The sequence below is a fragment of the Mirounga angustirostris genome, unplaced genomic scaffold (assembly GCF_029215605.1).
Source record: "Mirounga angustirostris isolate CCGP_5_RB_7025 unplaced genomic scaffold, mMirAng1.0.hap1 SCAF_5, whole genome shotgun sequence".
Taxonomy (NCBI): Eukaryota; Metazoa; Chordata; class Mammalia; order Carnivora; family Phocidae; genus Mirounga; species Mirounga angustirostris.
In genome coordinates this window covers 71,670,570-71,684,982 of record NW_026991713.1, presented here as the reverse complement: position 1 = coordinate 71,684,982, position 14,413 = coordinate 71,670,570, and the positions used below count along the sequence as shown (strand labels likewise).

General features: G+C 33.2%; 1 protein-coding gene across 5 annotated transcripts in view; it reads left to right on the top strand.

Moving 5' to 3' along the window:
• Positions 1 to 14,413, top strand: part of LRRK2 (leucine rich repeat kinase 2) — a 141,924-nt gene that overhangs the window by 58,085 nt on the left and 69,426 nt on the right. For all 5 annotated transcript variants that reach the window (XM_064591391.1, XM_064591393.1, XM_064591389.1 and 2 more), the window contains 6 exons: positions 6,612 to 6,730; positions 7,137 to 7,206; positions 7,715 to 7,932; positions 9,771 to 10,021; positions 10,299 to 10,447; positions 13,633 to 13,726. In XM_064591391.1, coding sequence (XP_064447461.1) covers positions 6,612 to 6,730; positions 7,137 to 7,206; positions 7,715 to 7,932; positions 9,771 to 10,021; positions 10,299 to 10,447; positions 13,633 to 13,726 — 901 coding nt within the window. The remainder of the gene's footprint in view (positions 1 to 6,611; positions 6,731 to 7,136; positions 7,207 to 7,714; positions 7,933 to 9,770; positions 10,022 to 10,298; positions 10,448 to 13,632; positions 13,727 to 14,413) is intronic.

Genomic DNA, 14,413 nt, shown 5'->3' with positions numbered 1-14,413 from the left:
AATGCAGTTTGGTAAAAATGGGGTGAGGTGCTTTTTTAATAACATAGTGTGATTGAAAACTTTGGGTAACAGATAAAGGTATTTGAGAGAGCAAACAGTGAGGGTTCTTCCTAAATCCCTAAATCTCTGGCCCAAGTATTTTTTAAAACCAACTTTATTTAGATACAATTAATATAAAATAAAATGCACCCATTTTAAGTATGTATTTTCATGGGTGTTGAAAAATTTATACATCCATGTAATCATCACCACTATTAAATTATGCAACATTTCTATCATCTAAAAAATTTCCTTTATACCTTTTCACAAATCCCCTGATCCTTGGTCCCTGGCAACCACTGATCTGCTTTCTGTCACTATAGATTAAATTGGTATCTTAAGTTTTATACAAATAAGATGATACAGTATGTTCTCTTCTGTGTCTGGCTGTTTTCCATAGTAGTTGTACCCTGTTATACTCCCTCCGGCAATATAAACATTCTCGTTGCTATACATCCTTGTCACACTATAATGCTTGATATTGTCAGGCACTTTAATTTTAACTCTTCTAGGGAAGGTCTAGTCCTAGCTCATTTGGGCTTAATTTTCATTCCCTGATGACTATAGATATTGAGAATATTTTCATGTTTTTATTGGCCATTCACATATTTTCTTTGTCTGTTCAAATCTTTTGTTGACTTTTAATTGGGTTGTTGTTTTATTATTGTATTATAAGAGTTCTTTGTATCGTCAGAGTGTTTTATATTATTTTAGGTAGAAGTCCTCTGACAGATAGATGAATTGCAAGTATTTTCTCCCCATCATAGTTTGTCTTTTCATTTTATTAATGTTAATTTTTAAAGAGCAGAAGTTTTAAATTTAGACAAAGTGCAGTTGTTTTTTTCCTTTTTAAGTTTTTCCTTTATGTTTGTGTTTTTTCTATTCCATTTAGGAAATATTTTCCTATCCCAACTTTGTGAATATTTTTCCCATGTTTCCTCCAGAGAAGTGTTAAAAGTTAGCTTTTACATTTAGATCTATAATCCATTTTAAGTACTTTTTATGTATGGTGTCAGTGAAGGATTGTTATTATTTTTTTTCTGTGTGGCTATCCAGTTTTTTTAACATCATTTGTTGAAAAATACTATATTTCTCCATTGAACTATTGGCATGTTTGTCCAATTTAATTGACCATATGGGTGTAGTCCTATTTCTGCATTCTTTATTCTGGACAATTAATTAATGTCTTCGTCCTTATGCTGATGCCATACTGCCTTGATTACTTTAGCTTAATAGCAGCTCTTGAAATCAGATAGTATAAGTCCTCTGGTGTTCTGTTTGTTTGTTTTTTCCAAAATGGCTCTCACCATTCTTTTTTTTTTTCAGATTTTTTGTATTTCCATATACATTTTGAGTCAACAAATTAATTTTATGCTGGGATTTTTATTAGAATTAAATACATACATTTAATTAGAATTACTATATTAATTATATATTATTAATATTACATAGTATAGAATTAACATATAAATAATTATTTAGATTAAATCATAAATAAATCTGGGGGAATTGATATCTTAATAATATGAGTCTTCTGACATATAAATGTTGTATGTTTCCATTTATTTATCATTCAAAGTTCTCCCACCAATTTTTTGTATTGTATGTTTTTTGTTACTATAGTAAATAGTATTGTATTTGAATTCCAATTTCCAATAGTTCATTGAGGGTATAGAGAAATACAATTGATTTCTTTGTATATTAATGTTGTATTTTGTGGACTTGCTAATAAACTCATGGTTCTAACAGCTTCTTGTTGACTCCATAGAGTTTTCTATGTTCACAATAATGCCACTTGCTAATAAAGACAGATTGACATCTTCCTTTCTAATCTGTATGTCTTTTTTGTCCCTTATCTTATTGCACTGGCTAGGACTTCTAGTATTATGTTGACTAGAAGTGGTAAGAGTAGGCATTGTTCCCTGTTTTCCACACTTAGAGGGAGAGCATTCAGTCCCTCATCATTAAGTATGATATTACCTGTCATTTTTTTTTTTCATAGATAACCTACTTCAACGGGTTGAGGAAGTTCTTTTCTAGTAATTGTTTGCTGAGCCTTTTACTAATGGGTGTTGGAAAATGCTTTTCTGCATCTGTTGAAATGGGCATATTTCCCCCCTTTATTCTGTTAATATGGTTAATTACATTGACTTTCTAATGTTAAACCAAACTTGCATTTGTGGGGTAAATCTCTCTTGGTTATGGTGTATTATCCCTTTTATGTATTATTGGATTTGATTTTCTAAAATTTTGTTAAACATTTTGCATCTGTGAGGGGTATTGTGTGTAGTTTTATGTTTCCTTGTAATTATGAGAATAACGCTAGCCTCTTTAAATGAGTTGGGAGGTGTTCCCAACTCCACTACTTTCTAAAAATGTTTGTGTAAGAGAGGTATTATTTTCTTCTGAAATGTTTGATAGACTTCACCAGTAAAGCCATGTAGATTTGGAAATTTATTTGGGGGGCTATTTTTAGTCAGAAATTTAGTAACTCTAATAGCTCCATGGTTATTTTGATTTTCTATTACTTCTTGCATCAGTTTTTGTAATTTGCAACTTTCAAGGAATTTGTTGATTTCACATAAGTTGCCACATTTGTTTAATGTTATTCATAATAATTCTCTTACTAAACCTGTCAAACTTTGTAAGATCTGCAGATACCTGATCTTTAATTCTTTTTTTCAAGAACATTTATATATTTTTAAATTAGATTAGCTTTATAAACAACTTGAGAGCTCTTTCCTACTCAAACATGCTTTTCAAATTACATGACTTTATTGTCTATCTGTATATGAATCCTGAAATTCTTGCCTGCTGTTTGTTTGCAGGGGCAGGGCCCAATGCAGCCTGGGGTTGACGTTGGCTTGGAAGCCTGTAGGGAAGGGAATGTGAAAGAAAGCCTTGGTGTGAGGAATGAGGGAAACATTGTGAAGTCTATGAAGTTAATGTGTTGAATGAAAACCAGCATTAGAAGCTTTATCTTTTACCAGGATTAAACACATATAGGCCACAAGTAGTTTTATATTTTGTTTTACATAGAGTCCTACTTGGTGACAAGTTAATGGTTCCACCAACAGGAAATGAACAGATTTTAAATGGATATTAAAGAAATGGCTATCCTGGATTTCTTGACCCTTTCACAATGATCTCCAAGAAATTAAATAAAATTTTCCAAAAAATACAAAATTTAAGACCTGCCTGGAAAATGCAGCCCACAGATAATATTATCTGACACTTTGCACAACTTCAGAGATACATATTTGAATGACACGGGGGCTCCCAGGTTAAAAGACAGTTGCAGTACACTTTTACAATCACACAACCCCCGCATCAACAGAGCACAATTTCTGCTAGGCCTAAAAATGCTTAAATTCTTGACACTGGTAATCCATTGTCTCTTTCCTTTTGTTTCCTCTTTAGCTCAAGTTTATTAATTTTATTGATCTTTTCAAAGAATCAGATTTTTGTTTCATTGATTTTTCTCTGTTGTTTGTCCATTTTCTTTTTCACTGATTTTTGCATTAATCTTTATTTCCTTTATTTTACTTATTTTGATTTTATTTGGCTCTTCTTTTTATAGATTCTTAATGTAAAAGCTTAGAATACTGATTTTTAGACCTTTTTTATTTTATAGTATAAATGTTTAAGACCAATACAGATTCTTTTGGGCACCCCTTTAGCTGCATCCCACGAGTTTTATATGTTCTGTTTACATTCAGTTTTGAAAATTTTCTAATATCCTTTGTGATTTTTTAATTTTTTTTAACTCATGGGTTATTTAGAAGAGTGTTGTTTTGTTTTCAATTTGGAAATTTTTCCAAACAACTTTTTCTGGTTGATTTCAAATTAACTTTGTTGAGCTCAGAGAACCTACTCTAATGATTTCTAGTCTTTTAAACTTAAACTCTCTTTAAAACTTGCTTGTGGATTGCTGTATGGTCTATGTTGGTGAATGTTCTTTGATTAACTTAAAAGAATATGTATTCAGAGCGTTCACCATAGAACATACCCTCCCCAATGTCTATCACCCAGCCACCTGGTGAGTGCTGTGAATTGTGTAAGACTGATGAATCACAGACCTGTACCTCTGAAACAAATAATACATTATATGTTAAAAAAAAAAAAGAAGAAGAAGAAGAAGATAGTAGGAAGGGAAAAATGAAGGAGGGGAGGAATCGGAGAGGGAGAGGAACCATGAGAGACTATGGACTCTGAGAAACAAACAGAGGGTTCTAGAGGGGAGGGGGGTCGGGGGATGGGTTAGCCTGGTGATGGGTATTAAAGAGGGCGCATACTGCATGGAGCACTGGGTGTTATACGCAAACAATGAATCATGGAACACTACATCAAAAACTAATGATATAATGTATGGTGATTAACATAACATAATAAAATAAAATTTAAAAAAGAATATTCAGCAATTGTTGGGTCAATTAGGTCAAATTAGTAGTATTTTTTAGGTCTTCTATATCTTTACTAATTTTTCTCTCTGCCTATTGTATTTGACAAAGAAATGTTGAAATTGTAGTCATGGATTTGTTAATTCTCCTTTTATCTGTTTATGCTTTGTGTATTGTGGAGCTCTGTTACTAGGTGCACAGACATAAAGGATTATAATTTTTTTGTGTGACTTAATCCCTTTATATTCATCCAGGTATTATTTCTTTCCTCTTAAAGAACTCCCTTTTACATTTCTTACACTGCAAATCTGTTGGAAACCCCTATGCAAATTACTCGAGCTCTTTTTTCATGACTTTGCCCCAGAACTCCCAGCTAAATTAGTCTACATGAATGTTGATCTCCATCTCTTCATCTCAAGAAAGCTGTTGAGATTTGTTTAAATTCTTCCTCCCTGTGCCTATGACCCTTAGGTTGTCTTCAGGCAGGAAGCCAGGGTGATCATAAGGCTTACATAATTTGTTTCCCTTCTTTCAGGGAGTACACCATCCTGAACTGTGTGTTGCCCAGTGTTTGAAACCAGTTGTTTAAAATATTTCATCCAAGTTTCTAGTTGTTTGTGGGGAGAGATTAGGTTTGGTGTTTGTAACTCCATCATGCCTGAAAGAAGAATTCTCTTTAAGTATTTTGTTCTATGGATTTATTTACTTATTTGAGAGAGATAGGGAGAGAGAGAAAGAGATCATGAGCGGGAGGGGCAGAGAGCCAGGGAGAGAGAATCTCAAGCAGACTCCAAGCTTAGTGTGGAGCCCAACACAGGGCTTGATCTCACAACCCTGAGATCACAACCTGAGCTGAAACCAAGACTCGACACTCCACCAACTGTGCCACCCTGGCAACCCTTTAAGTATTTTTAAATAAAGAAAAACATTAGAAATACTGACATAAAAATAATTATAAAATGCCTTTGTTGCTTCTATAAACAATATGCTAACACAACATACACAAACATAAAGTAGGATAATTATGAAAATGTAATAGTTATAAGATATAAAATGTAATTAAACTGTGAAGTCTATTTTATTAAGATGCTTAAGCATAAATTAATTAAAATTATAGGATAAATTAAATTTTAATAGTGAACCAAGTAGGAAGTATTTGTATCAATTTTAAGATTTATATAGAATATTATAAAGTTGATTTTTAGATATGTAGATTTTATAATTTGTTTTGACACTTAAAATTAATTCTTTGTGCTTATAAGATAGAGAGTGGTAGAATTTATAATCTCATAATTTTGCAGTAATGTCTCCAAATTTTTTATCCTTAATAATATAATTTCTTTATTGATCCTTATTTTCTTTAAATCCATAATTTTAAAAATAGTTCTTCTCTCTCTCAAGAGGATAATGCCAACTAAACTCATTGTTTCATTTTAATGTCATTCCATAAATGAAACCACATAATATGAAATTTAGAGAGGTTCTCAAGATTGCTGAATGTGAAATAATTTACTGTTATTCCAATATTTAAACAAAAATTTTCTAAGAGTAAATCAAAGAAACAGAAAAAAATGGCATTGATCAGATCTTTTTAAAAAGATTTTATTTATTTATTTGATAGAGAGTGAGTGAGCATGAATGGGGGGAGGGACAAAGGGAGAGGGAAAAAGCAGACTCCCTGCTAAGCAGGGAGCCTGACATGGGGCTTGATGCAGGGCTCAATCCCAGGACCCCGGGATCATGACCACAGCCGAAGGCAGATGCTTAACTGACTGAGCCACCCAGGCACCCCAGATTTGTGTATAAACTTTCTTTGTTTCCTGTACACACATGTATTTATTATAATATGTAACTATTTTTTTACTTGGCTTTTTCCTACTGTACTATGAGCTCATGAGGCATGGATTTTTTTTCCTGCTTATCTTTATTCAGCACTTACTCAGTACTAGTCTAGGATAGCCATTCAAAAACTATTTGTGAAGAAAAATGTAGCTGAATTTTGAAAGTGAAAAGCCAACATAGTTTATTATTTCTATTTTAAAGATGTTACAGTGGGAATTGAGCAACTTCTATCGATGAATATGTGTTTAACCTTTTATGATTTTACTATGAGGCTAGCATCTTATGATTGAGTCAACATTTACTTGCCTTTATTTTATCGTTTAAAAATAGGAAGTGAAGGCTCATTTCTTGTGAAAAGAAAATCCAATTCAATTAGCGTAGGAGAATTTTACCGAGATTGTGCCTTGCAGCGTTGCTCACCAAATTTGCAAAGGCATTCCAACTCATTGGTAAGTGAAATTGTGATTATGTTGTGTGTTTTGTTACTTATAGTCTCTCGATAACTGAAATTATGTGCTAAAGCTAGGAGCTACTGGTGCAGAAATTCCCTAGTATATGAAAACTTTATATATAGAATATGTATATATTTATACGTATAAACCATTCTAAATATCCATTTTTTTGAGCATGTTTGGGTCATATGTGTACTAAGTATACTTCAAAATGATTTTATCTTTTTTTTTTTTTCTTTTTAAAGCTTCATATATATGGAGTCCAGGCTAGGTCTCTGTCTTATGGTGTTGGTCCCCAGTGTACTTTAACTAGAAATCTTACAGTGATTCTTAAGGAATAGGAAATGTTCTCTTTGCTCCAAAAAATGATAGGGATTTTATTATACTTGTCTTTTTTTAATAGGAACCCATTTTCGATCATGAAGATTTACTGAGGCAAAAAAGAAAAATACTGTCTTCAGATGAGTCACTCAGTAAGTATTTGAAAGTAATCATAAATAAATAGATATTTTGAGCAGAATACAGTACTTTGTTAATAACAATTTCCTCTGTTCAAATTTTCTGGGTGTTAATTTCATCTTACATAACCTTCAAATTATATTTACCTAATAATACCAGACATTATAGAAAAATGAAATACAATTATAGATTTAAAATTTTACCTTTTATGATGTTATGAAAGACTGACTCTTTTATCCTTTCTACTACTTTTCTGAAATGTAAATAATACCATCACCAATGCCATTCTTCATCCCCTTCTCCAGGTCTATTGTTTTTTTATATTACTTCTACCACTTGATTAAATATTTATTATTTATTGTCCAGCTCTGCCACTGGAATGGAAGCTCTGTAGTTTGGTTTCCTACTGGGTCTCCAGTGCCTTGAAGGGAGCCTGCCACTGGTCGGTGATCAGTAAATATTTACCAAGTGAACTTAGATTACTTGCTTATATTTCCATTGTGTGTTTGTTTTTGATAAAAGGGTCATCAAAACTTCAATCCCATATGAGGCATTCAGACAGCATTTCTTCCCTGGCTTCTGAGAGAGAATATATTACATCATTAGACCTTTCAGCAAATGAACTAAGAGATATTGATGCCCTAAGCCAGAGGTGCTGTATCAGTGGTCATTTGGAGCATCTTGAAAAGCTGGAGCTTCACCAGAATGCACTCACGAGCTTTCCACAACAACTGTGTGAAGTAAATTTACTTTATCCTTTTAACTCTCAGGATATTTGAAGAGCTGTTGCATTTCTATCTTTGGTTAAATCTTTAAAAAGAAGGATCTGCTTCTGCATCACTGGACAGTAGTTCCCCCTTTCTTGGGGTTTCCACAGTGGTATCTTGGTGTGTATGGTGTTCACCATCTTTGAGGAATGGTGATCTGGTAAAGAGGAATCCTAGGTTCTGTCCTGATGATGCATGGTACATGGTAGGATGTATCGAGGCTGCATGTTAATCATGCCTTCAGTCATTGAATTCTAGGGAGACAGCTTCAGCTGTTTAAAGAGGTAGACCAGAATTAGATCTGGCTTGGTGGCACCGGCTCCGGCGCAGCCCCCAGCTGTTTAACAAGAAGTATGTGTCCCTCTGGCTGCTGGAAGCCTTCATTTCCTCATCTGCAAAGTACAGAGGCTCAACCAAACTATCCATAAGGCATTTGTTGAGTTTTAAAATTACATGCAACTTAAAAGTTGATTTTTTTATGCTCAAAGTTCCTATTTTCAAAAATTAAAGCATAAAATGATCTGCTGAAGAGTAGTCCTCAGAATATTGACTTTGTTCATCATTTTACTGTACGATGGATCAGAAGTCAAAGAAGATATCCTGACAAACTAAAAACATTTTGATACAAATATTTAAATTATTAAACTAAATTCTTAGACTGAGCTGCAGAGTTTGATGAAGGATCATACTTTATAAAAAACTGGTTTATTGCAAATGCATTTTTTCTTTTTTCTCACCTATAAAATTTACAATACTTTTGAGATGTTTTAAAGCAATATTGCATGTTTTTAAGTACATTTAAGTGGTGTCTTTCCCTTAAAGTTTGTGTATTTGGAGAGAGGGAGAGAGAAGAAGTGTGATCATTTTGTAACCCCAGTGTCTAAAATGCGCTCTCTCTCCTTCTCCTCCTCTCTTTGCCTGCCTAAATCCTCCAAGTCACAAGGGTCTCAGTTTAAATGTCATTTCCTTACCTTTTCTTTCCTTCTCCTCTTCTTGCCTCCAGACCAGGTTGGCTACCAGCCTGATTAATGTTTCTATGGCTTCCATGTTTTTCCCCCAATGCTTCTTATAAATTTTGATCTAAGGTATATTGTCTTTACTAATGGTTAACTTCTTGAGAACAGGAGCTGTTTCAGGCTTGGTCATGTCTATTCTTAGTGCCAAGTAAGGTCTGAAATACAGAAGAGCTCAACAGATGATTATGGAATTAATTTATGATGGAATTAATGACTGACACTTGGTAGACCTTCAATAAATATTTGTTAAACAGTAAATAAAAGAAAACTAGAGTTTAGCCTAGCTAAAACAAAGAGAATTCGATAAGAGCATGATAGGGTGAGATACATTAGGGTATTCAAAGACCAGACCAGCTCAGAACCTTCTCTTAAGGAAATTTTAAATTGGCACCAATAGATGGCACTTTTTACTAATTGTAGCTAGTATTTAAAAAATGTATTCCCAGGATTATTTTGTACTGTTTATTCATTAAATAATTCAAATATTTATTGAGGCTTATTCTGTTTCCATCTCACTCTTGGCAGGAATAATTTACCAAAAAACTAAATTAAACTCTTAACCTTATTTTTGTGAATTGCTTTTTACATTTTAACTGTTACATTTTCCTGGTTTTTACCCATTTAATAGCAGGGATGGTTGGACCAATCATTGTACTGAAGTTCTCTTGTGGATTGTGTTTCCAATTTTTTGGAAAATTCTTAATGGTTCTAATTACCAGAGGTATAGAGGCAGAAATATTAGCTAATTTTAAGTTTTTCAGATGGTTAGAGAATTTTAAAATACTGTCTTTCCAGACCCTGAAGTGTTTGACACATTTGGATTTGCACAGTAATAAATTTACATCATTTCCCTCTTACTTGTTGAAAATGAATTGTATTGCCAACCTCGATGTCTCTCGAAACGACATCAGCCCTTCAGTGGTTTTGGATCCTGCAGTGAAGTGCCCAACCTTGAAACAGTTTAACTTGTCATATAATCAGCTGTCTTCTTTTCCTGAGAACCTTGGCGATGTGGTAGAGAAATTGGAACAGCTCATTTTAGAAGGGTAAGAAAGGAGTTCATAATTAAATACAAAAGGATTGCCTTACATTGAAGTTTTGTAAGATTGATAAAATATGTTGACATTATTTCTGTAGTAACGGGTTTTAAACAATAATATGATAAAAGATTGAGGGAATTCATATTATGGCTTCTGTCAATTTTCACAATTAATTTTAAAATTAATAAATCTGCTTTGATGCTCTTCTTTGAAGGCAAATTGTTTTTTTCTTCAAAGCATATAATTTATGAACTTTAATCCTCATTTTGTTTCTTATGACTAGAAATAAAATACCAGAAATATGTTCCCCCTTAAGCCTGAAGGAACTGAAGATTTTAAACCTTAGTAAAAACCACATTACATCCCTATCAGAAGACTTCCTTGAGGCATGTCCTAAAATGGAGAGTTTCAGTGCCAGAATGAATTATCTTGGTAAGTGTTCTGTATGAGTCTCCTCCTAAACAATCTTTTTGAGTATTATAGGATGAGTCATACATGGACATGTTAGGTGGGGATATAAAGGTGGCATTTCAATTTAAATTTAATGGAGGAGTTTCAGAGATAAAGTGTACAGGTCAGTGATTTAAAAAAATGAGTTATCAAGGCATGAAGACATGAAGGAAGTTTAAATGTGTATTGCTAAGTGAAAGAAGCCAATCTGAAAAGACTACATACTATATGGTTCCAACTATATGACATTTTGAAAAAGACAAAACTGTGGGGACAGTAAAACAGTCAGTGATTGTCAGGAGTTTGGAGGGAGGGAGAGAGGAATGGGGAGGTGAGTGGGATTTTTAGGACAGTGTAACTATTCTGAATGATACTGTAATGTGGATACCTGTCATTATACATTTGTCAAAACCCAGAGAATGTACAGCACAGAGTGAGCTCTATTGTAAATGATGAATTTTAGTTAATAATAATATATCAATATTGGCTCATCAATTATAGCAAATACACCAAGCTTATGCAGGTTATTAACAATAAGGATAAAAATGTGTGTGTGTGGGAGGAATGGTGGTGAGGAGAGAAGGGGTTTATAGGAATTCTCTGTACTTTCTGCTCAATTTTTCTGTACACCTAAAGGTACTCTAAAAATAGTTTATTTTTTAAATACTAAAAAATTAAAATTTTTAATACTGAAAAAATTTTCGAATTAAAAAATTATAATAGGTTGCTCATAGGCTAAAATGACAGTTCTTTGGACTCCAAATAGTCATACTACGGTTTGTTGTAGTCTGTGAAACTAAAATGCATATGGCTGCATGACCTGGTTGAAGCAGGAATACTGAGTTTCCTACTGAAGTTTGCTCAGTTTTTTGGATTATAAGTATAGTTACTATTATTATTTATTGTGGATATAAAATTAACCAGTTAACAGTTTTCAAATTAGTATGGTTAATGTTTTTCATTGAGCACTTGCTCTGTGCAGAATATTATAGTAATACATAATATGATCATCGCTTTTATTAAAAGTCGGGAAATAGTCCATGTTCTCTTAACATGTGAGGTAACAGGGAATTATGTTTATTTGTAGTCTACCTGAACATTCTAATATTAAGGGACAAAATACTTTTATGGGAATAAATGGGAACTCCCCATATTTTATCTTCCTTAAGAAGATAAAAGGAGGCCACATGCACCTTGCCACCCATGTGACTATTCCATATTGACTCTGTAAAATAATTTTTTAAAAAGATTTTATCCATTTATTTGTTAAAAAGAGAGAGAGAGAGAGTGCACACAAGCAGGGGGAGCAGCAGGTAGAGGGAGAAGCAGACTCCCCGCTGAGCAGGGAGCCCAATGTAGGGCTTCATCCCAGGACTCCAGGATCACGACCCAAGCCAAATGCAGATACTTAACTGACTGAGCCATCCAGGCATTCCAGTAAAATAATTTTTAATACTGCTTAAAAGCAGAATAAAATTTGACTTATTCTAAAATATTTTCTTCTGACAGAACTTTCAGAAGCTAGTAATGGTAAAAGCTATGTTAATTTGCATGATACTTTCCTCCTTTCTCCTTTCCTCCTTTCTCCTTTCCTCCAGGCCTCTTGAATATTGACCATGTTCCTACCATGAACCTGAAAACGGGGATAGAGTGATTCCCTCCTAGTGAGCAAAGCAAACCCAGTCTCTGTCCTTAAAGAATAAGTGGTTAGGTTCAGAAGATAGGCATTCAGTAACTAAGCTAAGTACCATGAGGACAAGTTGAGGATGCTACAAGGGTACGTCAGGGGGATCTCATCCACACTGTGGAGGCAGAGAAGTCTCTGTATCTGTGACATTTAAGTTAGATCTGGAAAGAGGAGCATCCCAAGGACCCTGAGGCTTGGTTAATGTCATCTCAGCTGAATCTCACAAAAATCCTATAGGGTAGGACAGGTATGCTCTCTGCTTGACTGAGGAAAAGGAAGAGAATTTTTGTGTGATGTATTCAGGGGCATAGAATTAATTAACTGGTTGTTGTGAAAGCGCTAATACAACTAAGTTCAAAAATCCGTTTGCTTTGCACTACACAACTGTTAATAGTTTTAGAAGTGGTCTTATATTTGGAACGACGCTTTAGGGAAGTGATATCTGAGTGGGACCACTAAGCCATTAAAATAATCCCATGTGAAATGCAGTTTTGGTTCTTTGAATTCATGAGTCTTTTCCATATATCATCTAAACCTCTTAATTTTTAAGTGGAGAATTATTTATTTTGCCACAAATAATTTTCAGATATAGGCGAAAAATAACAGCATGTTCCTTTCTGCCTCTCAGGAAAACAGCTTCTAGCAGCGTCTTGGAACACTTTGACCCTTGAAGATTTTCTAGAGAAAGCATAACTCATATTTTTAACCTTGAAAATGCTAAGAAATAATTTCTCAAGCCACTTTCATAGAACCATAGATTTTTAGATCTCTAAAGAATCGCAGAGTTCATCTGGTCTAGCTGCACTATTTTACAGATGAAAAACAGGCTGAATGATTTGCTCAGTTTCCAAAACTGTGTTCCACAGAATTTTATTGCCTGGAGGTACTTCATACTGTATTTCCTTCTTGGAAGTTCATAAAGTATATGAGAATATTGAGAACTCTGAGATATCTTACTTCATTTTATTTAATGTTTCCCCAATCTCTTAAGATCAAAGAATGCTTTTATTAAGCAACATCCATTACTATCCCATAGAACACTCTTTACTAGGTGGTACTATAATGAATTTTTATCTTTACATTATATTGTGTATTAGTATTCAAAGTGTTTTGTTATACTTATGAGTAATATGAATTAATCCATAATGTATGTACACATAATGATAATATCACACATAAGTTGGAATGAATATCCTAATAATTTTTACTTTGTACAAATGTTGGACAGATGAATTTATGTTTGGACAGTTGTTTAGCTTTCAGATGAAAATATGCTTATAAGTATGCTGCATTGTTTTTATGTTTAGTAAAAGGAGTAAGGGAGTTACCTTATTTTAAAAGTAGAATTTTTTATTGTCAGCATGTGAATAGAAATTAAATTAAGTGACAGGTCATTGATAGCTGTTCTTATTGTCAAATCTAAAGGAAATCTAGTTAAAATGATTAAAATGTCCCTCATCTCACTTTTATTTTCTTTTAGCTGTTATGCCTTTTTTGCCTTCTTCTCTGACAAGCCTAAAATTATCTCAAAACAGCTTTACATGTGTTCCAGAAGCAATTTTAAATCTTCCACAGTAAGTTTATTATTTTAATTTTAAAACCACATGAGCTGGAACAAAACCTTTAGAAACACAGTTTTGACTTAGGCATATTAATTGATTTATAATTTGTAATTGATTTCTAAAGCTACTCAGTTTAATGTTCTTAAACCTATGAATGTTAGAATTTTCCTAGGCAAAAGACCCAAGTTGTTACTTGGACTTTTTAACTTTTATATTAATATAGGGTACTATTGTGTTGAGACAATTTAAGGTTAATTAACTGTTGCACTATTACAAACAATTGAGATTACGGTAGCTATCACTTTAACTTTTTTTATTTAATTTTTTTATTAACATATAATGTATTATTTGTTTCAGGGGCACAGGTCTGTGATTTGTCAGTCTTACACAATTCATGGCGTTCACCATATCACGTTAACTTTTAAATTTTACTTGCTCTCAGAGGTTGATATGCTCCTAGGATATTACTAACTTTGAGATTATATTTAAGTTTGAGTGACATTTTTGGTGGAGATTAGGACAATTTATATAGCTCCAGGTATTTGGGGATATTTCTGGTTAATTTCATTAAAAATGAAAGCTTCCTGTTAACTATAAATTTAGGCATTAATTAAATTTCAAATGTGTCATCTTAAATACTATTCTAATTGGGCTATACATTATAAGCCAAATCTATAAGTGTATCTGTGCAAATATATG